This window comes from Xyrauchen texanus, chromosome 9 (genome assembly GCF_025860055.1).
Source record: "Xyrauchen texanus isolate HMW12.3.18 chromosome 9, RBS_HiC_50CHRs, whole genome shotgun sequence".
NCBI lineage: Eukaryota > Metazoa > Chordata > Actinopteri > Cypriniformes > Catostomidae > Xyrauchen > Xyrauchen texanus.
Genome location: NC_068284.1, coordinates 9,042,761 through 9,069,417, shown reverse-complemented (window position 1 = coordinate 9,069,417; position 26,657 = coordinate 9,042,761). Strand labels below are relative to the sequence as shown.

The window sequence follows — 26,657 nt, the reverse complement described above, 5'->3', positions numbered from 1 at the left end:
GGAGGGATTTTGGCCCACTCCTCAACACAGATCTTCTCTAGATCAGTCAGGTTTCGGGGCTGTCGCTGAGAAACACGGAGTTTGAGCTCCCTCCAAAGATTCTCTATTGGGTTTAGGTCTGGAGACTGGCTAGGCCACGCCAGAACCTTGATATGCTTCTTACAGAGCCACTCCTTGGTTATCCTGGCTGTGTGCTTTGGGTCATTGTCATGTTGGAAGACCCAGCCTCGACCCATCTTCAATGCTCTAACTGAGGGAAGGAGGTTGTTCCCCAAAATCTCGCAATACATGGCCCCGGTCATCCTCTCCTTAATGCAGTGCAGTCGCCCTGTTTTTTTTCTTTGCATTGTAAAATTTTAATTGCAAGCACATTTGCCCAATTCTCATTTCTGTCATGTGTCCATAATCTCCAGATATTTTACTATTTTACAAATATTTTTTTTTTGTGTGTTTTGCATTATTCACAAATGTGATTCTCATTACTAAAAAATACAGCTATTTGATACTGTGTTACACACACACACACACATAATTATTTTTTGCAATTAGCATGTGTGAATAGTGAGCTTGCACAAAAATAATTACAATTGCATGAGCAAAGAAACTGTGTATTATAAATTACTGATCTTAAAGCTGCAGTGTGTAATTTCTGCACCAAAAAAGCCATACACTTCAGCTTTAAGTTTGTTTATCGTGGAGACATTAAATTCATTCCACTTGAAAATCCAACAAACCAAGTAATTTGGCAAGGAGTGCACAAACTCTTGCAAACCATACTCTTGTTACGAATGCAGACAAGGAGTTTGGATCTAAGTGCGGGTTTTAATGAACACAACGGTGAGGGTAAACAGACATGAACAAATGAAACAACCATGGGTAAAACAAAACTAAAACAGGGAGACATCAAAGGAACACGGAACGGATAAACATGGCAAGACGGGCAGCAGAGCGAACATAAGGACAACAACATTCAACGATCGACAAGGGAAAGGAAAACAAACAGGGTTGGAAAACAAACACATGAGGTGATGGAACTAAATGATAAACAGGTGAAAACAATGAGTGAGTGCTGGCAGGTGGTGAGAGCAAGGAAAGATGGGAAGTGTAGTTTTCTAAGACGAGGACTGGTGAAAACACGGGGCGGACAACAAGGAAACGTGACATGGAGTGTGACGTGCTGAGTGAAACAGAAAACACAGGGCAGACAACAAGGGATCGTGACAACTCTAATATATTGCATATAAATATATTATACTGCTATTGATTCTTACCATGATTATTTAGGTCCCATGTAGACAAATCAATTCTCATCCACTTACTGTAAATTATTTCCAAACATTCATTCAGCGAATCAGAGAAGTACATTTTGGTCTTGTAAGTGTTGTGGTCAGGAAAGTTCCTAAAGACAAAAACAAAATGTGTCAAAGCAATTATCATGTGTCACAACCAAAATGAGTATTTATTGCACAGCAGTATGTTAAATATCTTATGGTACATGCTTTCAAAGAGCTTTATCAATGAATATGCCAGTCCTTCAGGTATAAACATCCTTTTGGTGAAGAATGTCCATTCTCTATGTACTCTCTACAGTACTGAAATAACTCCTTGAAAGTCATGATTTGCTTGGGATTGGCATTGTATTCTTTTGCATTGCAGTTTGCAACAGGAACACAAGTCTCATCTGCAGAAATGCAAACTGTATTGGGTTATTTTTAAAAGAAGCCATGCTTTCTGAGTGAGAAAATAAGTAACTTGTAATGCATGACATACAATGAGATTACATTTCTTGACTCACCAAATTCATGCAAAAGTCTTTTAAAATTAGGTGTCCCCTCTTCTGTAACCCAGCTTTTTCTGCAGTTCCAGTCCTCTGTGAACTTATTGGAAAACATGCACATAGGTTTGGGATCAGTTAGTTCATGAGGTATTTGGTGTATGGTATTTCTTTCTCTATGAATTCAATGAAATGAGAGGAGTGCTGCTGCTGTATCTCTCTGGGCATTTTGACAAAAAATGCAGCAGTTATGACAGGTTTCCCTGTCCATGACATGTCAGAATGGAGATCAGCAGCACTGCCAATTTACAAACATAAATCTACCACATGCTATATAATGTATGTTACATGATACAAACTTGAGAATATATGTCTAAGCTAATATCACATAGGGTGTTGTATCAAATTGTGTTTCCCATTGGAATCGGTTTCCCCATAGCCCAAAAGGTTATGGGGTTATGGTTATACTGTAGGTAGTGTAGGTTAGGGTTAGGGTAGGTAGGGTAGGTTAGGGATAGTGTAGGGTAGGTTATGGTAGATTGGGTAGGGTAGGGTATGGTAGTGTAGGTAAAGGTTAGGGTAGGTAGGGTATTGTAGGTTAGGGTTAGGGTAAGTAGGGTAGTTGTGAGAAATAGACCTTAGATGGAATAATGTGACTTTGATGCTTGCTTATCTGCTTTTTATGTTTTCGGTACTGTCTTGAGCAAAAAACGTACTTGATAAGAATGCAGTTCTGTAAGCGAGAGGAAACAACCCCATATATGGAGGATTGAGAAAGTTTGAGGTGGGGGTTGTAACCAGCCTTGTGTGACAAGAACCATATAAACCCCTTGAATTTCTTCCCACCGGTGAATTCATCTCCTGATCGAAAAGTGACTGCGAGGAAGGCAGAATAAAGCATCCAAATCGTATTTTACTAACAGTCCTGGTGTCAGAAGTGTGATATCTCCGGACAGGTAAGATATTTTTATAATTGATCTGCCTGTCTGTGAGATATCTATTAAATATTGTTATAAAATTATTCTCGTTGTATCTCTACGATTGTCAGGATCCGTCTGTGACAACTGCGGGTGTGTCACTAGTCGTGAAAAGTAGATGTGCCATGGTAGAATTAAGTGACCACACCATGGTGGTCTGAGCTATTGAGAAAACAACAAACAGCAGATGAAGTAGTCTAAGTAAACCCAGTACCACACCAAGAGAACACAGATTATGGACAGGAATAGAGAAATTCTTCGGAGCACGGTTCCCACAAGTGGGTGTTGCAGTAATACAGAAAGAAGTTGAAATGACTAGATATGAACTGATATCATTCATAAATTTGAGAAAAGACAACGATTAATGCAGTATGCCAAGAACTAAAAGACCTAAGATTAACAGCGCTACAAAATAGACTCGTCTGACTAGTAAACAGCTGCCAGTGGAGGAGTATCGTGGGAACAAGTTGCTGTACTTTCATTCCAGAAAAAGACGAAGATTGACATGCCATAGAAATGGGCCTGAAAAACATGAAGAAGATAGCAGCGGACTTGACAGCAAGAGAAACTGTAGCTGATGTCAATGACTAACATGGTTGAAAAAAATTTTTTTAATGATTTAATACCTATAGGAGTAATTGTTATAGCATTACTGATTTGTTGTGTGATTCCATGTGCTAAAGCATAGGACCATTGATAACACTTTGAATGCTAATTATGCTCTGATAAACCTTGAAAATGCTGATAGAGATGGTTATGGGACACATTGGAAGGAATATGATGGTAATGAGTAAAAGATAGAGTGTAAGGTAAACAGGATATGATTTTTGAATAGCAATCTGAGGCACTTGTATCTTCGAGACAAAGTGGGCATTGTGAGAAATAGACCTCAGATGGAACAATGTGACCTTGATGGTTGCTTATCTGCTTTTTATGTTTTCGGTACTGTCTTGAGCAAAACATTTACTTGATAAGAATGCAGTTTTGTAAGCGAGAGGAAACAACCCCATGGAGGATTGAGAAAGTTGGAGGTGGGGATTGTAACCAGCCTTGTGTGACAAGAACCATAACCCTCGCTTGCTTTTATTTAATTGAAGAAGTGCTTGTGACATTCTGTGTCCATGTATTTCTTCCCACAATTGAATTCATCTCCTGATCGAAGAGTGACTGCGAGGAAGGCAGAATAAAGCATCCAAATCCTATTTTACTAACAGTTGTGTAGTTTAAGGTTAGGGTATGGAAGGGTTAGGGTTAGGTTTGTGCATTGCTGCATGGGGTAACACATTCTGACTGGAGAATTTAATCATGGGAAAGGTGGGAAACTAATCATGATGGGCAAACACAGTTCGACACATCAAATGGCAACAACTAGCACAGACTGCAGTAGCCTCATGTGTCTTTTTTTTTTTTTTTTTTTTTATACAGGTTTTTGTTAGGCTATACAAGCTCAACCAATATTTCGACGGTGAAATGACGCGATTAAATGCAATTAAAATATAAATACGAATCGATTATAGTTTTACAAGTCGTAAATAATTGTGTTGTTCTTCTAAAAGCTTGTGTCAAGGCTAGCGAGTTGCACACCGGAAGAAATACGTGTGCGCACCACACGGTGTCTATCTGTGTTCATGTGTGAAGGATATTCATTGGGGTTAATGTATGATAGAGATGTTAATTGTAATGTTTTTTTTTAAGTGAGTTATCTAACAGACCAGGCGAATATATTTCGCATTATTTTATTAACTCAATAGAACCAGAGGTCGTTGTCCTTAGCTGAACATTAGAACGGAACATTTAATGAGTGTCTCTGGTACATCGGACAGTAAACATGAGCAGTTATGTTTTCATCGCTCTAACACGACGCGGAACCGGAATGTTAATTCGTCCTTAAATCGATTACATAATTTATATAAGGGCATCGCAATAAATGTCTCGCTTCCGACTGATATATACCCCACAGAAAACACATGAAAACAGCTCTTTACGATGTTAAAAGTCGTTGTTTACCTTAGTACGCCATTGATGTCACACCCTACTGTAGCTGTCATCTAAGAAAAACAACAGAAAGGTATGAAATTCATGAGGAGCATTGGGTTTGAATAGCGTTTATCATGTTATTGCATACTCGATCATCTGTTATTGAGCATACAGAACCATGTTAATAGTGTTTACAGTTGATTTGATAGGGTTAGTTACAATACAATTGTATACAAAGAGTATACAATACATTTACATTTCTAAAATTGACTACATTTTGGTTTTGTTGATTATATGTATGTGTGTGTTATTTCGATTTTTTTTGTTAAGTCATATTTTTTTTTCCTGTCTTTTTCTTTTTTTCTTCGTTTATTTGTATGTGCAATGTGAGTTAATAATAATACTACTACTAATAAAATAATTAAAAAAAATACAGCAAGGCCCACACTGCGAAAAAACAAATCAAACATGAATTATAGCTTGCTGTTTAATGTGATTCACAATCATTTCATTTTAATATCAAGGAACTTGTCATTAAACATGGACAAGTCATTAAAATTGCTGTAATATATAAACAATTTTGCACAGTGAGGAAAAATATATATTTCAGCTGTTAGATATTGCTAATTTTAAGTGTGCGATCTTACTATAATTATATATATAAATAAAATATGGTAAATCTGGAAGTCGGTTGTTTTCTGATTTGCCTCACTAACAAGTGGATTTCTTGTAAGTTCTTGTCGCTTGGTGCATGTGGAAATGCTCAAATGTTATTGCATTATTTTTTCTTATGGTGGTGGCGTTGTGGGCTAAACTACATAACTTGTAATCAGAAGGTCGCTGGTTCGATCCCCACGGCCACCACCATTGTGTCATTGAGCAAGGCACGTAACTCCAGGTTGCTCCGGGGGGATTATCCCTGTAATAAGTGCACTGTAAGTCGCTTTGGATAAATGCGTCTGCCAAATGCGCAAATGTAATGTAAATACCCTTTTCTCCCAATTTGGAATGCCCAATTCCCACTGCTTACTAGGTCCTCGTGGTGGCGTGGTTACTCACCTCAATCCGGGTGGCGGAGGATAAGTCTCAGTTGCCTCCGCTTCTGAGACCGTCAATCCGTGCATCTTATCACGTGGCTCATCGTGCATGACACCTCGGAGACTACACATGTGGAGGCACATGCTATTCTCCGCGATGCATGCACAAATTACCATGTGCCCCATTGATAGTGAGAACCACTAATCGTGACCATGAGGAGGTTACCCCATGTGACTACCCTCCCTAGCAACCGGGCCATTTTTGGTAGCTTAGGAGACCTGGCTGGAGTCACTCACACACCCTGGATTCGAACTTGTGACTCCCGGGGTGGTAGCCCCCTTCTTGCTTTCACTATTAAACATAGCTGTTGAGTTCTACTGTCGATTTTTACGATGTGACTTCAAGCGTTTTAGTAAACTCCGATCACAATCATTCAAGATTTTTTCCCAACCACATTTCTTCCATAAAGCTGACAGTTCATCACTATCCTTTTATGTTTTAATAATGTGTTGGACAGTTCTAAACCCAATTCAAGTGATTTCATCAATCTCCTTATTTGTTGGCTTTGCTTGATGTTGGCCAATAATTTGCCCCTTTTGAAACACTGTAACATCTTTTCCACAACCACGGGATACGTCTTCCGACATGGTTGTTAAGAAATGAGAAGCTACACACTACATCAGTATGGGTTAAAATAATTGTTGGCAGCTGAAACATATTAATCACTGCAATAATTATCAAATAATAGGCTCTTAATTATCTGCTTATTTAAATCCAAAAGGTGACTTTTTATTTTTTTTTTGGCCCAGCAGTGTATATATATAAACCATATCCAGTAATTATGAATGACTGTAAAGGTCTTGGAAATTCATTGGTCATAAAGTTATCAATGAATTGTGTCTGCTTAATAACTACTTACATACATTATTGACTTGACAGGTGAGCTCCAGGCCAGACTCATGGCATTCGTGCCAAATCAGTCCATCAAGATGAGCCGGGATGCATCCATTCACAGTTGGCCCGGCTCTTATTACATCAACAGTGAGAAACGCTGGGTCAGCGGCACCCTTTCGTTAACCCGCACCACCCTGCGCTTCTCCTCTGAGCAGAACCAGGAGAGTCTGGCCAGCCTGAGGCTCTCGCACATCATGGAGATCAAGATGGAATCCTCAAGCTTCATCTTCAGCACTCTGACCGTGTTGGAGCAGGGAAACATCAAGCACTGGTTTGGCTCCTTAAGGCCCTGCCGTGCTGCTGTTTACCATGTGTTGGAGCACTTCTGGAGGGAGCGGCTGCTGTCGCCCACACAACCCCACGGAGCTGAAGCTCCTCTCAGTAAAGGGCAGGAACTGATCAGCCTGATATCTGGAGCTCAGCGGAGACTGGATGACACCGGGAAAGTCCTGAACCTCCAGGGAGAGCAGTTTGACAACATGATTCAGGGCTTGGACAAGATCGAATCAGACCTGAATGTGGCCGATAAGTAAGTTTTGTTCAGGATTAGACTTTGAAAATGTGCTAGTATGTTAGCAACCCATTCTTGTTGAAGTGTCATTAGTGATGGAAATTGTAAGGGATTCTGGTTATAATTATTTTAGGATTTTTGAGGATGAAATGTTTGGAAATAAGCAATTCTTGTTGCATTTAAAGCCCTCAGCAGAATGTTTCCAAATGATGAGAACATTTAATATTTTAACAGAATAGATTCTTGGAAAATGCTTGTTTAAGCAAATTTTAAATTATTTTATTAATTCATCATTTTGTAAAAAATACCATTAGTTAACTCACAATGTGTATCTATAACTACTCATTGCCTATGCTGATTTAGCCTAAGTTTAATGAGTCTTAAAGGAACAGTTCACCCAAAAATTAAAATTCTCTCATCCTTCATAATTTCTTGTGCTGAACACAAACAAAGATTTTTAGAAAAATATATCAGCTCTGTATGTCCATACAATGCAAGTGAATGATGGCCAGAAAGCACAGGTCCAAAAGGCATAATGAGAGTAATCCATTCAACTCGAATGGTTTAATCCATGTCTTCAGAAGCGATATGATAAGTGTGGGGTGAGAAACAGTTCAACATTTAAGTTCTTTATTAGTATAAATTCTCCTCCCTGCCCAGTAGGTGGCGATATGCACCAAGAATGCGAATCGGCAAAAGAAAAAAAAAAGAATGTGAATGTGGAGATTTATCCACCTTTTCCCTGGGGCTCATACTGGGGAAATGGACATGGGTGCAACTTCTGCCGGAAGTCATTCTATAGCATTCGCTAGCTTTGACTGCAGTCATTTTAGACCCTGTTTACAGCTGGTATTAAGATGCTTTTCGGATGATCCGCTCGCAAATGTTCAGCGCTTAAAATAGTTATGAACAGGGTGCTAAACATTTTGTGGTTGGATAACAAACAAAACACATACAGAAGAACAGAGGTGGGTAGAATAACCAAAAGTAAAAGTAGAATTACTTACTAAAAAAAATTATTTTACTCACTTCCATGGAATGGAAATTGTCATCATACACCCTCATGTAGTATCAAATGCAACACAATTAAAGAGTCTGACAGTAAGTAAGTCTTATAGTCACTATTTTTTAAAAGGGATTGAGACGAAATTATGACAGCACTTTTATTTATGGTTGATTTATCACATGGGGACGAATCTGTCATTTAGAAGAGAAGTTTGGAAACCAGTTTCTAGTCATTATTATGGTGAAAAATATGACCAATGTCCCACAGACCCAATAATATATAATGCTTTTTAAAGTCCTAATAGGATTCTTTGTTCAGAGTAGTTCCAGTATTTTCAGTGTTAAAAGAATTTAGATAATTAGTTCTGTACACTGTGTAAACTGCAACTTATCTCTGTATTTGGAAGCATGTTGTGCTTATTTAAGTTTAGAGCTTGTTTTTTATTGTCCATAAGATAAACGTGCCACATCTATCAAACGCAGAATTGCTCTGCACACGCAGAAATACTGTCAGCTCATGCTCCAGAAGTCAAACACGCGATCCGCAAAGCGTACCCACCTTAGCTATACTCATAAAATATTTTTTTTCTAAAAAGCTACTCAAGTAAATGTAACAGAGTAAATGTAGCGTGTTACTACCCACCTCTGCAGAGGAAGTTAAAAGTGCATTTCACAACATTGCATTTGATGTGTAAACGCTGTTCTGCACAACAGCGAAGCGCCGCAGAGATTTTTGGCACCGCCTCTCAATCAATCGCTATGCCGAACAAAAGTTTAAACTTACATGCGGATTTAAAAGGAAGTAACATCCGATCGGACAACTTGAAAAAGCAGTTACATACTCATGCATGAGAACTTCACGGCTCTTCCTCAGTGTGTCTGTCTGATATCAACATGCAGTGTGACAAGACGACAAGCACACACACACACACACACACACACACAAATCTGAAACTGAACTAACAGAGGTACTACACTACAACAACAGATAATTTTGCTCGAAATGTTACGTTTGTGAAATTGAAACTGCATCTGGGAAAAACAGCGTGCCGGTTTAGTTTGTGCTTTTTTTGTATTTATGACTTATTTGCAGTTTATTATTGTTCAGTAACACACTGACATAGTGATTGATGTATGCCCTCTCCTCAAAATCCCAACACAGCAACAAAAGAATAAATGGATGGACGCTGCAACAACAACAACTGTGTTTACTTGATAACGGAAGTACTGCCCACATTTCATGCTTAGCATCACAAGCTGTAGGAAAAAGGTGAATAGAAAAAAAGGAATAAAATATTGAACTGTTTCTCACCCACACCTCTCATATGACTTCTGAAGACATGGATTAACCCACTGAAGACTTATGGATTACTTTTATGCTGCCTTTATGTGATTTTTGGACCTGTGCTTTCTGGCCACCATTCACTTGCATTGTATGGAACTACGGAGTTAAAATATTCTTCTAAAAATCTTTTGGGTTCAGCAGAAGAAATTCATACACATATGGGATGACATGAGGATGAGTAAATGATGAGAGAATTTACATTTTTGGGTGAACTATTCCTTCAAGTACACATAACACAATAACAGTTCTTGGTAAATATATAGTCAGACATGATTAAATAAATGACTCACAGGTCAGGAAGTACTTTTTTTTCACTAAAAAGTCTGCATACATCATCATACTGTAACTAGATAGAGATAGGTCTTCCAAAAAGAAGTTTGAAATAGTTTTAAAGTAGTTTAAAAGTTTGAACTCGCACTGTTGGGGCAGTTTGACAATAACAGTTACTCTTCTCAACATTTTAAATCCAACAGCCAACTTTAGAATCTTGTTTGTTGTTTGTAGAATTTGTGAATTGTTGAAGAACAGTTGAAGTTTGACTATGGCCACTTTAAACATTCCATTAATGTAAATCGATTTTGATCGTCCGCTGTGCGAAAACTATTAATCCGATCAGTTAGAAAAGATAAAGCACTCCAAGTAAAAAAAATCTGAATGTTTGTGCCGAGTTTGGTGGATATAGTTTGAAAGCACTAGAAGGAGTTAGTGTTAGAATGTTTTGAGCTTTGTCCCAAACGACGCACTAAACAGAATATACTGTATGCACTTACTATATACCCTATGCACTCAGCGATGTTGTGAATGAATTTTTAAAGTGTAGTATCTTAAAAAATTCAATACTTAATGCTTTATTATGACATGGAAGCATTCGCCATTTAACAGCTGATGGAAGTGACGACTCAGACGCATGCAATGTGATGTCGCTTGATTTAACGTGTTAGCCAACCTCAATTCAACACTTATATCTCAAACAACGTAGATATTCACAGAGCGTGGGGTGATGGTAAAGCATTCAACATTCTCCATTGTTCACAATTGTTTTGTCAGACTATCAACACGGCCTGGTTATGCCACCGCTTCCACTACATACGGCAAGCCGCGAACTCTTGAGTGCATGAAGTGTCCAATAATTTCACACTCCGTTTTGACGGTTAAAAAAGTGCATCATCCGGGTACTCGTTGTACACTCCTTTGTGTTGCATTTTCATTATTTTATTTGTATTTTATTTTTCACATTTTTGGAATGTCCTATTCCCAATGTACACACTAAGTCCTCGTGATGGCACAGTGATTCGCCTCAGTCCGGGTGCCAGGGGACGGATCCCAGCTGCCTCTGCATCTAAGACCGTCTACTCGCACATCTTTATCACGTGGCTCGTTGGGCGTGCCACTTGGACTTTAAAATGACATAGAATAGTGCAGAAGTGTGCAGTTTGGGACGCACCTTTTGAAAAAACCCTAAACCAATTTTGTATAATAACACTAAATTGACTTGTCAAACCAAAATAATTATATAAGCCTTCTTTAAGACTAGCCGACTTTAAAATATGCAGTTTTGCACATCCCTAAATATGATTTTTCATGGGGCAGAGTGTCAACACAGTTATTTATAATCTACAAAAACGGGGGACAACATTTACTTCCGACCCCTGATTATTTGACTGTTCATAGTCTTTCAACAGCTGTATGTAATTCTCAATCCCAGATAACAGAGATTTCTTAATGCATTTATTGATGCCATTGTTTCCACTGTGTGCAGACTACTGTGCGAACTTGAGTGTCCGTCTTGGTGGCCTTTTGGAAAATTGCCATGGAAGAGCCATCAGCAGGCCAAATCTGAGGTGGCTGCCAAAGCAGCGTATACTAAAAGACAAGGCAAGGGCCAGAAAGTCATAACCAGCATTCCAGCTATTATTTCCAGCAGTGGAACCTCTGGGGACATAAAGCCAGGCAGTTTGATGGTGTTAGTCTCCTCTTTGGAGGTTCGAGATGCAAATGGACAGCTCCTTCATCGCTTTGACAAGGAAGAGGTGGATGATATCCGTGTGCACAACCCCTATGAGATAAGTGTGCGGCAACGGTTCATCGGCAAGCCGGACATCTGTTTCCGTGCTCTCTCGGCCAGGATGGTGGAAGTTTTGTCTGTACTGGAGATGCAGTATAAGAAGAAAATGGAGTTCACCTGTGACTATGCAGCATTTCAGCTGACACCAGCAACAACACCAGGCAGCCCAGAGGGTGGAGGGAACTTCTGGAGTGCAGGTACAGCTAAAGGACATCTAGCTGACTGTTTCATGAAACCATGACTTGTTAATACAGTTGTTACAACTTCAGAATTATGGTACTTTCATGTCTTCTACTTTATGTAAACAAAAGTAGATTTGATTAATTAAGTGATAATGTATTATCTGCTGGTCGTTATCGCAAGATAAACCCTGACAGGGGGATCAGGATCTTGTATCAACCTGAAGGGTTTTATTTTCGTGATAAAGACCTGTATATTGTATATTATCCAGCCACTTATTCCATTATGGCTACTTCCAAATAAACTAATAAATGGACATGAAATCAGTCTCCAGAAACAGAATTTAAGGGATGGGCATTTTCAAGTAATTTTGTTGTAAAGTACTCTAACCCACACAACTCAGCAATCAGTTTCTCTTAAGTTTAAAATAACAAGTATGACACATAAATGAAATGTAGTTTTATTCACAAACTTTACCAATAACGGTATCAAAATGCAAAAAGCTTCAGAGTTTCTCGTACCGCTTCATCTTTTCTTTCCACCATAAATGCAGATCTTCGTTCGTTGGTTTGCATGACTCTAACAAGAACCAAATCTCAATAGCATATCTTCTCATCCAACACCTCGACGACACTTGTAACTGTGAGATTTGGTGAGAGATTCAAATGGGGAAGGACAGTATTCAGCGCTCCTCACGGCAGGAAAATGTGCAAAGAAAAATCCATTTGTAAAATCTGAGTAGTGTTTTTAATTGTCGACTAACTGGTACAGAACGATTACTCAATTACTCGATTACTCTTGCACAACCCTATTTAGGCTATGTTGTGAAAAAGACTTCTCATTATCCAGTTTATTAACTACTTGCCAAATAAATGGACATAAAACATTGATTTAAGTTTTAATGCTTTTATTAGATTACCTATAGAGATCACTGAGTGATATGAAAGTAGGAAAGATTACTCCCGATACCCTGATATCACTTCATCCCTGGATGTGCGGTTGTTATTCATAAATATCAGACCACTAAATGGCTTGATTGACCAATCCGAATCTAGTATTCCAGAGAGCTGTGTAATAAGTAAGGGATAATGGACTGCACATCCATTTATTACTGCAAAATTATTTTATATTTTATGATAATGACAGTACATTATCTATTCAGCTTCAGATGACTGTACGTTTTCTCACACATTTCTATTACTTGCTTACACAGCAACTACCAAATAAATATGTAAATGGACATGAAATATTGATTTGAGTTGAAATGATCTTATGATATGAAAAGAAAAAAAAACTGTTCATTCAAAATGCCGGTGGTACCACAGAGGTTTTTATTAATTACAGTTGTACAGTTGTGATATTTTCAGACAGTGGCATCTTAAAACACATTGTTCATGCTGCGAGACACTGATAAGAGAGCAAGATGCAACGGTCGAAGACCTCCACCTAAGTCATTGTCAGTGTTTGGCACATATCTAAAATTTTAAAGCACAGTTTTTGCATTCGAATGTGCATTTTTATTTTAAATTCGACAAACACGTTGGACAACAGTCAATGTAGCAGTCATAATGTACTTTTTATTTACAGAAGAATCCCACGATTGAACAATTAGAATATTCCAGAGAGTCTTTGTATTGGTAATGCACTTATGTTTTGCCAAGACATACAGTATATGAAGTATTTACTAATCTTTGAGAATGAAACAACCTTCAAAATGAAAAGCATTTAAATGTTTATAGACAGCAACACTTGTTTGGGTACTTTTGTACTAGAATATAACAAAGCATAACCAGAGACTTTGTTTAGATATTTTACCAGAAAAATCTTGACAATGGTTAGTAATAACACTCAAAAACACAAGGTAGCATATTTCCACCACATGGTGGTAGTCATGCTCTAACTTTTGATGTGATCTCAATCTAATACTGCTTGTTCATTGAGAGGTGCAGATTTTGATTGTCCCATCGTGGCCTTCTTAAATAATGTTTAACATTTAACATGGTTTAAATTAAATCAACCATCTCTCACCAACAAACCCTCAGAACATTCTAAATATATTCATCTCAGCTTAACTGGCATAGTCAGTACGGATCATATGTCCACATTCTGCCTTTCTTCAGGTCATGGTCAGGACACAGAAGTGCCAGTGGAGGTACCAGCTGGTGAACTCACTCAACTGCAACTTCAGGTGCTCCAGCCCATAGTAACTGAGGCAGAGGCACAGGAGCTCAAACAGGTCAGTATAGTGATACAAATTCACAATCATCACCAATCAAATGTTGTCCATTCGGCTTATAACAAGACAGATCAACTTTTTGCAACCACTTTAATGCAACAGTCATACAGTACTGTAATGCCATGATATATAGACCATTTCAAAGCATATTTGTTGGTTTTGGAAAGTGATGTCTTTATTCCTAGAACATTGCCAATTAGTTGTCAAATACATTTAAAAATATAGCTGCAAGCAGCAATTAATGGGGTTCAAGTGTTTAAGGGCCTTTAAGTACACATGCAAACAGATATTAAGCATTAATTAGGCAGTCTGTTAGCACCTAAAACAACAATAAAGTGCCTTTCTTGCATTCCTGACTGTTATAGTCCCACCAAGAGGCAAAGGTGTGCTATTTTTTTTTCATGTGTCCTCAGATTGACCCCTTACATAAATCTTCCAAACTTGGTGACTATCTCATTCCATTGGTTATAACCATTTAAAAGTAAAAGTGGCTACTTTTTGAGTGACTTTTTTTACAGACTCATGTACTGAGCCTTCTGGTCTCCTCATGCCAGGGTCGGCAGGGGCTGTAACATTAATGTGGAGGGAAAAAAACAAAAAACAAGAAAGATAAACTGTTAATTCAGCCAACCCTAAGGATCAGCACAGTTTAACAAGATAACTAGTTTAATGTGAGTTAAACTTGATCAGTTACTGTCAACCTTAAAGCGTTTTTATCATTGATTTAGCTAGCTATCTATAGCCATACATCCAAACAATATCTAACGTTACGTAGGTCCCAGTTTATAGGACAATGTCACCACGCACAGGAACGTTGATTTAACAAGTACACAAGCATGTACATCTACAAGTTAGCCGATTTTGTTTGTTGGTTTGTTTGCTAAATGTTAACATTCCCTGTCGGAGTCATAGTGCCGCTGCATTCATCAGTAGTTTTGGAGGAGGACTCGTGTGGTGGGCATGTAGAAGGAACGCTGAGAGGATGACTGCACCAGCTCTTCTTGCATTCGAAGACGGAGCAACTTTCTGCTCTCAAGTTTATTCCGTTCTCTGTCAAGTGCTTCATCGGGTTTGTCGTGTTGCCGGTCTTGGCAGCAATTATCTTGTCACAAATATTGCATTGCGCGCAGTTGTCATCGAGCCTGGTGAAATGTAGCCACACTTTTGATCTTTTCCACATCTTTTACATCTAGGGGGGTTGAGACGCATACACACTACAGCCTCTTGTATGAGCCGTGTCTCTGGGCGTAACCGGCGTAAACTAGTGTTTTTCCTTGATGCCTAACCACAGCCAATCACCAGCACTTTTAGATTTGGGCACATCTAGCATGCTACATGCTTATCGTTGACGAGATGAACCCCTTAGGTATCAAAATGTGATCCCGAACGACAAGACATTTTTCGATACTCGATTTTTTAGAGGCAATTCGGTCGGTGCCTAAAATGTATTGAACTCTATACCCAGCCCTACACACAGTAGTCCAGCAACCGTGGATGGCATGAGCGCATTGGCAATTTCATTTTCTCAAAAAATACAGAATCAAACCAATTGTACACACAATGATAGTGAATTAGACATTTATTTATAGCACACGTGACAAGCTTTTACCTTGAAGTTGCATCAGAGACTATTTAGCAGAGAACGGGCCACTCTGTTAAAATGAATGGGAGAAATTAGTACGCCCAACTGCAGCCAACAGTCAACAGATGTAGATAAGAAGTCCTGCCTTATAGCCAATCACCTTTTAGATACAGACATCGCATGTCAATCAACTTGAGAACGTGCATGCGCATTTAAATTTAGTTTTTTAGCGTAATCAGAGGTAAAGAATCACCATTTATGATACCAGTGTTGGCAGATTTATCTGCTGATTTAAAATATGTTCTTTGATCATGACTAACCGTTTTGGAGTTTTGGTCTTTCTTCATTCAAGTCTATAGGAGCTGCACTTTCATGACTGGAAATAGCCTCCCGTGAGCATTCCAAACATGGCCGACAGTGGAGTGACTTGCTAGAAAGACTTTGGTCGCACTCACACGCTTGTGCGTATCCTGTGCGAGCCTCAATCTCCTGACAGTTTGAACAGGCTGGATCGCCTGCTTGGATTGTGACCACTGACCATCATGATTTGTGAATCAGAGCAACTTTTAATCCTGATCCTAAAGTTTTTGATTCTGGCTGAAAGACTACGTGCGTCAGAGGAAGATATTAGATGAGCGCTCGACGGGAAGAAAACGCATGAATTTAATACATCTGTTTAAATGAGATATCTACATATTTGCAAATGGTGTATATAATAGAAGTTTCATTGATATTTGCCTTTTATCATTAGAAAGGAAAGTAAAAATTGACAAGGAACTCCTGAGGAGAGACTGATAGAATATGTGCTTTAGAGGTATCTCTGGATCTGCTGAAGTTGCGTGAGGTTAGTTCATTACATCTGTTTAAACGAGATATGCACATATTTTCAGACATTATAGATGATATTAGTTTTATTGATATTTGCCATTTTTTCATTACACAAGACAGTTAAATGTTACAGGAAACTGAGCTCAAATGCGTATGCCACATCTCTGATATGCGGACCATTTAAATGAAACTGTTGCACACCGGTCTATTATTGTAGTAACATGTTGACAACGAACCGTGACTGGTCGTTTACATGTCTCAGACACTTCACGTGCAAGCAGGTGATTTTCAACGCCCTCAGGAAGAAAATCGGCCAAACAGGATACTTTATCGGTTGATGCAATAATTAAAAAATTCAGAATATCAGCCGACTTATCGGCTATTTCATATTGTAGGGCACATCTAAACGTGTTGAGTGGGAGACGTGGTTCCGATCAGGCAAACGGCCTAGGACAAGTTTTTTTTTTTTTTAATAATCGAATGATTTGATTAACACCAATGGTTCTTGAGGCAAAGTTGTTCAGAATGAGGAGATTTATCATATGATATAAATAATGTATGTCTATGTGAAACGTGGTAGATACAACCATTTAAGAATTTGAAAAGCGCAATAGTGCCTCTGGTGGTCGATTTCTTTTGTTCAGATTTTACACAGACCTCTTGAGCCAAGAGACAAATAGGCCTACCATGTTTCATTCCAATCAGCCTTTTAAAACCCTGTCTAATAGCTGCTGAAAGTTCATTGGTCAATGGCGGCCATGTTTTTAATATATGTGACTGTCCTCATAGACCTTGATGGCACCTTGGAAAAAAGACACTGCATGCAAAATCTTAAGTCGATCGGACCAACGGTTTCATAGTTAGAGCCATTTTTACGTTTGTCATTTGTATAGCACCATCAAGTGGCCGAGGCTTGATATCTTTTTCATGTGTCCTCAGATTGACAAATTTTGTGAAAATATATCATTCTGTTCAAGCGTTATAATTGTTTAAGCAAATCTGGCCACACCCACTTGGAAGTTTTTGACGTAATGTTGTGAAGATGAATCAAAATGTTTTAATTATTTTTATAATTATTGATATCGGGCAGGGTTGGACTGGGAAGAGAAATCGGCCTAGGATTGTACATAGCAACTGGCCCAAAAGTTGTTTGGGGGGGTGGTCGCTGTCCTTTTCGTCATATCGCAGCGCCGTTTTGTAGTCTGTTCTTTATAACGCGGCAGCTCATTAATGCTTATCGCAGCCATTCGGCCCGTTTCCTGTTGGCCAGTCCTCCCCTGATCGGCCCCAAAGTGCCCAGTATGCCAGATTACCACTTCAGCCCTGATATTGGGTCTCCAATGAATGTTTCGGCACTGGTTTGTCTCCGATCGGGTGAACAGCCTAGGACAAGTTTGCAAAAATCTAGAGGGCGGAGCTCAAATTTGACAGCTACCAAAAATATTCGGCATAACAAGGAAACGGGGAAAAAACATTTTGTTTCTAGGCCTTAAGACACGATTTTTGCCAACTCTCTGTTATTATTAATTTAATGGATAGAGTTAAGTTGGCTAGAGTGTTTCATTACAGGCTCTAAAAGTGACCTTATTAGCCTGTTTGATGTGACACAACTATAATAATAATAATAATACACATTTACACTGGATCTTCAGTGTGCTGCGCAGTGGGATGTGGCAAATGTCTGTGAATATTTTGTTTTTAGTTATTAAGCTTGATAAAGTGATACTGCTGTTTACTTACCAGAGACAAAATGTTTTGTTTTTCAATTGGTATGGCTTAATTTCGCCAAAGTCAAGCATCGATGATGGGAGAGAATAGGGATTAAACACTTGTTGGATTTGCTCATTTATTCAGAAAATGTTTAGCCTAAATCATAGTAACTTTACATCAAACATCTTTGAAATGTCAGTTGTCATTACATGTGTCATTTAAATTTAGCATACAACATCATCTAGTAGGATACAATTAAACTGGATGTGATGGACAAAGTTAAATTCATTACACCCAGACTGCAAGTCTGTATGTAGAGGTATGTGATAATTGTAACACATTGTAATAAATGTCAATATAAAGTATAGTTAATGTGTATATACTAATGTTAGGCAATAAATGACACACATCATAAGATTATGTAGCACAGACATTATTCACACCACCAGACCACAATGTAAACATATTAGTCGTTAAAGGTATAGTTCACCCAAAAATGAAAATTCCCTCATGCCATTCCAGATGTGTACATCTGTCTTTCTTCTGCAGAACACTATAAAATATTTCTAGAAGAAAATTTCAGCTCTGTTTGTCCATACAATACAAGTGAATGGTAACTAGAACTTTGAATGTCAAAAAGGCAGCATAAAAGTAATCCATACAACTCATCCAATTAGCAGGGATTATTGATATAAAGCGAGTAATATTCTGCTGGTCATGTGATCTCAACATGGTGTTGCTCATTAGTGTGCGCCTAACACCATTTGTAGAATAAAGCATTTTTTATTTTTTTTTGCAAACACCAGGATATTCATCTCTTTCCATTTAAAAGTTTAGCAATTAGTGAAAAAAATCAATAAATCAAGGAGTGCACCTTTAATCAGAATTAATATGAAATTGACATCTTTCACCTCCTCTGGGCTGTAATTTTAATGCCGCAGGGGTGGGCAGTCGGCTCTAGGCATTCCCCCACGACACATAGATATAAGGTCACAGTGCCATTATGTGCAGATGGCCACAGTAAAACCCTCTCAGCACTCGAGCTGATGTGCTGGATGGTAAGCAGCAACCAGACATAAACACTGACACAAAAACCATTCAGCCATTTCTCATTGAGTGCATTATTATGGGGTTGTGCGGAATGGCACTCTTCATGTTGAACCATTTCAAAACATAATATTATTGCTTTGACCAAAGATAATTAATGGTTGGTCAGCCATGACAGATATCACTTTTCAAGATGGTTTTGGGGTTGAGAAACACTAAAAACAAACATGTTAAAATGCCATGAGATGATGGGAAAGAGGTTTTTTAAAGGGATGAGGTCTTGTGTTTGGCAGGGTACTTTGTCTTATAGAAGACTGTAATGCACAGACTCAGCGCAGACTGTTTATAACAACGTTAAAAAATGATGTAACATGTCACTCTTCCACAAAAAGATTCAAGGACAGCACACAAAGCAGTCTCAATGCAGCCGTAACAACAAACTTTTTATTATTTGTTTTTGGTTATTATATCTTAAGGTTTCAGGTCAGAATCAGGGTAAAAGAGAATTTAACATTTATTTAAGAATATTTCAAATAGACCCATGCAATGCATGCAAAACATTCATAAGATGCTTTGCTTTCATATGTGCCAGGTTTTATATCAAAAAGATAATTGTATGATTTTATAAACTCAATATCGTACTTAGTTAAATACTAGATAGAAAGTTTGAAGAGTGGGAATTTCATAAACCAATTTTATATTATATTTAAAGTGCTTATAGATTTCCAGTCATTTGCATGATTCACACCCTAAAGTGAAAATATTGAAACTATTGACCCTTATTGAAAGAAACATAAAAAGCCCCTTAGCAACATTATAAGAGCCGAGTTTGGTATGTGGCATTTCCTGCAAGTAGATTTGATATCAAAGACATTGTAGATAAAGAGCATGTATTTTCAACATTGTTTGCCTATGATATTAATAATTTCCTAGAATATGTTCCACCCAAACCAGCATTAAAGTATTGTGGCAATTGAGGGAGTGGTGTAGGATTTTTGCAACATATAGTGTGAATGCAGATCAAAGTATCTTTTGTATGTACCGTAATTTCCGGACTATTGAGCGCACCTGAATATAAGCCGCACCCACTGAATTTAAAAAAATTATTATTTTGAACATAAATAAGCCGCACCTGTCTATAAGCCGCAGGTGCCTACCGGTACATTGAAACAAATGAACTTTACTCAGGCTTTAACGAAACACGGTGTGGCAGCGGGGGCGTGGTCATGCGGCCGTCCGGGAGAGAAAAGCGGTAAGGGCGCTTACATCAAGTGCTGAAAACTGTCACACTGATGCCAGTAAACAAAAAAGTTGTTTGACCATAACCCGTTCGGCAATTTCATTGGTCTAATGAAAGCTTCATGCCGCCAAAAAACTGAGCACGTCACAGAATGTTTTTTTTTTTTTTTTAAATACAATTTGAAAGCGGGAAAAATCCATGTATTAGCCGCGTCGTTGTTTAAGCCGCGAGGTTCAAAGCGTGGGAAAAAAGTTGCGGCTTATAGTCCGGAAATTACGGTATGTAAGAATATAAAGGAAAATGCATAGATTTTGCCATTGGTCATATAGCAACATGTACTGGCCACTGTGGAAAATTACAGTTGGAGTTTCACAATTCAATAATTAGGCTAAGTAGTAGACTAAAAGTTGTCAGTATTGTGTCCGAGAGTACTGAAAGAGGTTGGGTTTACTGCACTCAAAAAATACCTCTTTGGCTAAACTTGATTCATTCATGGCGAGTGGTTAAGAGTGTTTGAAATGAGTATTCTTAACTTAAAATTACTATGTAATCTCAACACAAACACTTTGTGTAGAAAGAACCTAGTTGAATTCGGTTGACCCAACAAAATAAGATGTGTCAATTTAACTCAAATAAATCTCTTTTATTTCTTTATGTACTAACTTGTGAAATTGAATGTTAGCATGCTAAATACATGTTGGCTGGAAACACTACAGAGTGTAGTTTAGTAACTGTTATATGGTTAGCACAGCAATTGATCAATGAAGCGAGAAATCATTTTCATGTGTTACATCTGTTCTCATCGTAAGCTCGAGCTCCACTCTTCACCATAATGGTATCCCCCAAAACTCCAATGTAATAGAAACTACTAAATCTCAACATAACAAAACATATAAACACATAAAATAAAACTTAATTTTAACGTTTACTCTCCATATCGAGTTCCATGCAAAGCTTGCTGGGAAATGTAAATCCCCTGCCAAGTTTTATCAATGCTACATTAACACCACAAAAAGCATTCTCAACTACATATTCACATCTCACTAGATATTCGCAATATAATCTCAAATCCAATGGATTAAAGGGTTAGTTCACCCCAAAAAAAATCCTCTCATGATTTACATACCTTTTAAGCCATCCCAAGTGTTTATGACTTTCCGTTTTCAGGCAGAACTGAAGTGAAGATTTTTATGAGCGCATTTTGGCTCAGTTTGTCCATACAGAGCAAGTAAACAGGTGCCATCAGGCTGCTGGCTGTTTGACGGTCCAAAGGTAATATTTAGGCAGCATAAAAGTAATCCACACGACTCCAGTCGATCAGTTAATGCCTTCAGAAGCAAATCAATAGGTTTGTGTGAAAAATAAATCGATAATTAAAATTTTATTAACTTAAAAAAAACGCTTCCTGCCAGCAGACGACGCATCACGATGCTGTTGCGTAACGTAAGCGTAATGGTGCGTTCAAGCGAGAAATTTGCGCTTTGTATACAACAGAGGAACGAACGTCACGCAAGAATTAGTTCATTTTAAACAACAATACAGTGCTGGCCGGAAGCAGCGATTCAGGTTAAACACTTTTTATTTATCTATTTATTTTGTACACAAACCTATCGGTTTGCATTTGTAAGCATTAACTGATCGACTGGAGTCATGTGGATTACTTTATGCTCTCTAAATATGACTTTTGGACCGTCCAACAGCCAGCAGCCTGTTTGCTTGCATTTTATGGACAAAAAGAGCTGAAATGTGCTTATAAAAATCGTCATTTCGATATATTGTATTCATACATGTATATTTCTGACATAGAATGCATCTCTCTGCATCAAATGCCTTTTTGTTTGGAGCAAGTCCTTGATATTTTTTGCACTTTTCCCCTTATTTCTATTGTAAAAGCCTTCGCTTTATGAATTGTTGCAGTCGAAGGCTCCATCATAATAGCATCACTCCAAACTCTAACTTTTAATTTTCCATGTGTAACTCTGCTCACACAGTTTGTGCTATGGACATAAATGATACCTCAAATAGTGCGGCTTGTTGTGAAGAGGGGTGCTATTACTTTTCCGACTTGTGTTTTTCAGGTGAAAACATCCCATAGATTTCATTTGCAGGACCCAAGCATACCATAACTAGAGAAAAGAATATCATAGAGGCTCTTTCGACCTGATCCAGCAAGCAGCCACCCAAAACAGACTAACGATTGCTTGGCAACATCCTAGCCACCACCCATAACACCATAGCATTGTGTCGTTGAGTTTGCATGGGCAAGCACCTCTCACATTTTCTTCAAAAAATATGAAAGTCGAGTATGTTGTACCAACTAAATACCACATGATGGTCTGTGATGAACATGCCTTCATGTCCCATTAGCTTGTTTTTACCCCCTCCAAATCAGAGAATAGTACTATATGATTTAGTCAATGTACAGAGAATGCCTATGGAATTTAAATGCGAGTGCGTTTTGTGCTGGTTTTGTGTAGATGCTACAGCAGCTGAAGAATCTGGCCCTGGAGGCTGAATCAGAGCTGGAGCGCCAAGACGAGGCTCTTGACGTATTGTCCTCTTCCACCGACCACGCCACCATGAACATCAACAGACACACTCGCCGCATGAGGAAACTGCTGTGAACTTCTGTCACCAGATAAATTGTAAGATATATGCACAGATATATACCAAAAAAACTTTGAAGGAACATGTTTCTCAATACAGTGGTGTTTCTTCAGGAAACACATTAAACTTATTCATTTCATCTTTAAGAGTAAGGTGTGGTTATTTAGAAAGTTGTAGAGCATGAATACTTAATAAAAGTACCAAACACTCAATGCTTGTCTGTGACAAGGTCTTTCTATTGTGCTTGTATCACCTGATGCCTCTAACATTTTTAGGCATAGAGGCTTGATAACAAAATCCATCCCAATTAGAGTGAAGTGTCAAATCTAATATCTCATGTATAAATAACCTTAGGTGTACCCTTAAGGGTAGTGATTATATAAATTGCAAGGCTAAACTTTAAAGAGATTCCACCAACCCTTTTTCTTTTTTAGATGGGGTCTTGCGTGTTAAAAATAACATGCTAGTATACCACATTTCAAAATAATCCAGGAAGCAGTATGCATACCCACTATATTATGCATGTTTTTAGTATGCAAGTAATAGATAATATTCGATTTCATCGAATGTTATGAGAAGATAAATGTGTAGATTAACTTAGTTGGTGTATTGGATCCTTCCAACTTGTAAGAAAAACGCCTTTGCTTTCTAGTATTACCTACGTGCTGTGATATCATCAATACTTAAAGCACACTCTTAGTGCTTACAAGAGTCAGGAAAGACATGAAGTCTCTAAAATTATGTATTATTTCATCTGTGAATGGGTGCTTGACATTACATATTTAGCGGCGGGAAAGAACAGTCAAGGTGACCGCATTATTGCCAGTTCAAAGGTATGTTACCAACAACACATTGAAGCAAATGCTAAATAATACAGTTAAATGTCTGTTAAAGATGCGTGCAAACTTTACGTATGCAAATGCTTTTCTGTACAGATAAAGACATAAAAGCTTATGTAATTGTTAATCTAAAATCTTTGTGCTTAAAATAATGGTCAAATTTACCAGTGTTGGGTAAATTACTCAAAATAAGTAATCCACTACCAATTACAAATTACTTATCAATTTGTTTCAAAAACATTTTGGGTAGCCTTCAACAAGAGTAAGGTTTGTATGCCTCCTTGCTCGCACATGCTTTGTCAGTTCTGCCCACAAATTTTTTATGAGATTGAGGTCAGGGCTTTGTGATGGCCACTCCAATACCTTGACTTTGTTGTCCTTAAGCCATTTTGCCACAACATTGGAGGTACGCTTGGGGTCATTGACCATTTGGAAGACTCATTTGCGACCAAGCTTTAACTTCATGGGTGATGTCTTGAAATGTTTCTTCCATATATCCACATTTTCCTTCCTCATAATACCATCTATTAAGATCTTTGTCCCCTTGTGCACCTGAAAACTGTAGCTTGGCTTTTTTATGGCGGTTTTGGAGCAGTGGCTTATTCCTTGCTGAGCAGCCTTTCAGGTTATGTCGATATAGGACTCGTTTTACTGTGGATATAGATACTTGTCTACCTGTTTCCTATCGATGCCTTTTCCACACTGCGATAATCGAATTTTCCTGATTATTATTGATATTGAGTTTTTCAGATATAGCACTCCCCGTTGCGAAATTAACTGTGAGTGGCAGGGTAAATAAAAGGGGGTCGCACACCGGACGTGTCTGGTGGACGACATGGCACATTCTACAGTGCAAAATTATAATTTTCTATGAAGGTACATAAACAGCGCTGCCTTGCCGTCTCTCAAGGCTGCTTAAAAATCTGCAGCGCCACGGAGTGTAACTCACATTTCGACACAAATATGATTTACTATAGCTATCAGTGGATGATACAGTATATTGTGCATATACTTTCATATAGCCTACACAATGTATTTTTAGTTACAAGTATGTCTTTTTGTGGTTTGACAGCGTGAATTAAACCTCATCAAAGATACACACAGAGAATTGCATAATAATTTCTAATCGTTCAGTTTGCGCAGTTAAACCAGTTTCATACACAACCTGCAAACTCATCCACGTTATTTTTATTCCTGAAGAAGTACAAACACCTACGTAACTGTTGTGTTTAAGCGTCCTGTGCAAGGATCTCTGAAATACCCGTCCTATGTTGTGATGCCTTGCGGCCTGCTTCAGTAAGTGTTATATCATCCCCTTGTTGTTTTCCAACGCTATTACACCAGACATTCAACAGAAGCCCAACTGAGTGAATTGGAAATCAAGCAAATTAGACAATACAAAATGTATTAGACAATACAAAAAGTGGCTTCAGAAGTCAATATATTGTTTGGTTTATTTCCATATCATGGAACACAAGCCTTTCACTGGCCTACAGTCCACTGCAATCTGTCAGAGGTAGAGTTGGGCTATTTTCACAGGACGCGTTTCTTCGGTGTACATTGCGGTTGCATTGCGGTTTACTAGTTTTCAGTATCTCTAGCCAAAAACGCAGCGTTTTTATGATGCTGTACTGAATTAAATGTAGTTTAAACGTAAGAAAATTTTCTCGAGACCCATACATTCTGTTCCATTCAGCTGTCTTTGAACAGCTGTCGGTTTGTCGACTGTATAGCGGCGTGTTATCTGTACAGGTGGAGCTGCGCTGACTAACCGCTGCTGACTGATTCGCAAAAACATGAAGGCGGGCGGCACTTCAAGCTTAAATAGTCACTTTGGTAGAACAATTCCTTATTACAGAAGTTGGCATGATTAATTGTGTTGCATTTATATGCAAAATTCTTTATTCAGTGAATCGCACTGAATCAACGTGTGTAATCGTCAGCCTAACTTTAAACTTCTGAATACTGTTTGTTTGGATAAATTGAAATCACTGAGACTTGTGATTTCTACAGAAGCATATACCATCTCCTTGAATGTCATGGTACATCTATCTTTAATGTTACTGTACATATGTTATGGCTAAAAAATAAGCTTACTTCCAGAAACCAACTGCTATATTGAGGATCACAGTAAGTGTCTTCTTTTTCCTTTTTCTCAGGTTCATATAGACTACTACCACCTAAATTCAGCCACACAGCTACAAATGGCACTCCTTTTCAATTCACATTTTGCATGGCTTAGCGTACCCCCAATGGAAAGAATCATTGAGAAGATACCACCATACTACAAACATTGTGAGCAATATGCTGTTGTTGTTGTTATAAGGTGACATCTCAAACCATTTCACATGATTCTGTGCATTGTCAACCCCCTAATAGTAATGAACTCTATCTCAGGCATAATCTTGTTTTATTGACATAATTATATGTATGCTGAATTTCAATGACATTGTTGATAAATGTAAACCCATAATGCTGTATTCATTTACTGTATTCTTTGTGATCAATGCAACTGTAAAATAAACTCAAACTGACATTTGTTTTTTGTCAATCTTCTATGAGGTTGGGGGTAATGATTTGTTGACAACAAACCTTGAGTGTAACAGAAACCACAAGGGAGGACTAACCCAAGCTACACCCAGTCTTGCCCCCACATCTTGATTTGGCACGTCAAAATATTTCCCAGCTGGAGTCGGAAGCTGTTTCCAATAACAGGGCTTGATAGTGCAGAGTGAAGGCTTT

At 38.2% G+C, this 26,657-nt stretch overlaps 1 protein-coding gene across 1 annotated transcript; it reads left to right on the top strand.

The window, feature by feature from the left end:
- The first annotated feature begins 4,448 nt into the window (after nucleotides 1-4,448).
- Nucleotides 4,449-26,445, top strand: LOC127649093 (synaptosomal-associated protein 47-like). Its single transcript, XM_052134020.1, has 6 exons — nucleotides 4,449-4,819; nucleotides 6,706-7,249; nucleotides 11,341-11,843; nucleotides 13,947-14,062; nucleotides 22,947-23,114; nucleotides 26,075-26,445. The coding sequence occupies exons 2-5, from the start codon at nucleotides 6,726-6,728 to the stop codon at nucleotides 23,091-23,093; spliced, it is 1,290 nt and encodes a 429-aa protein (XP_051989980.1). The 5' UTR covers nucleotides 4,449-4,819; nucleotides 6,706-6,725; the 3' UTR covers nucleotides 23,094-23,114; nucleotides 26,075-26,445.
- Nucleotides 26,446-26,657: the final 212 nt, after the last annotated feature.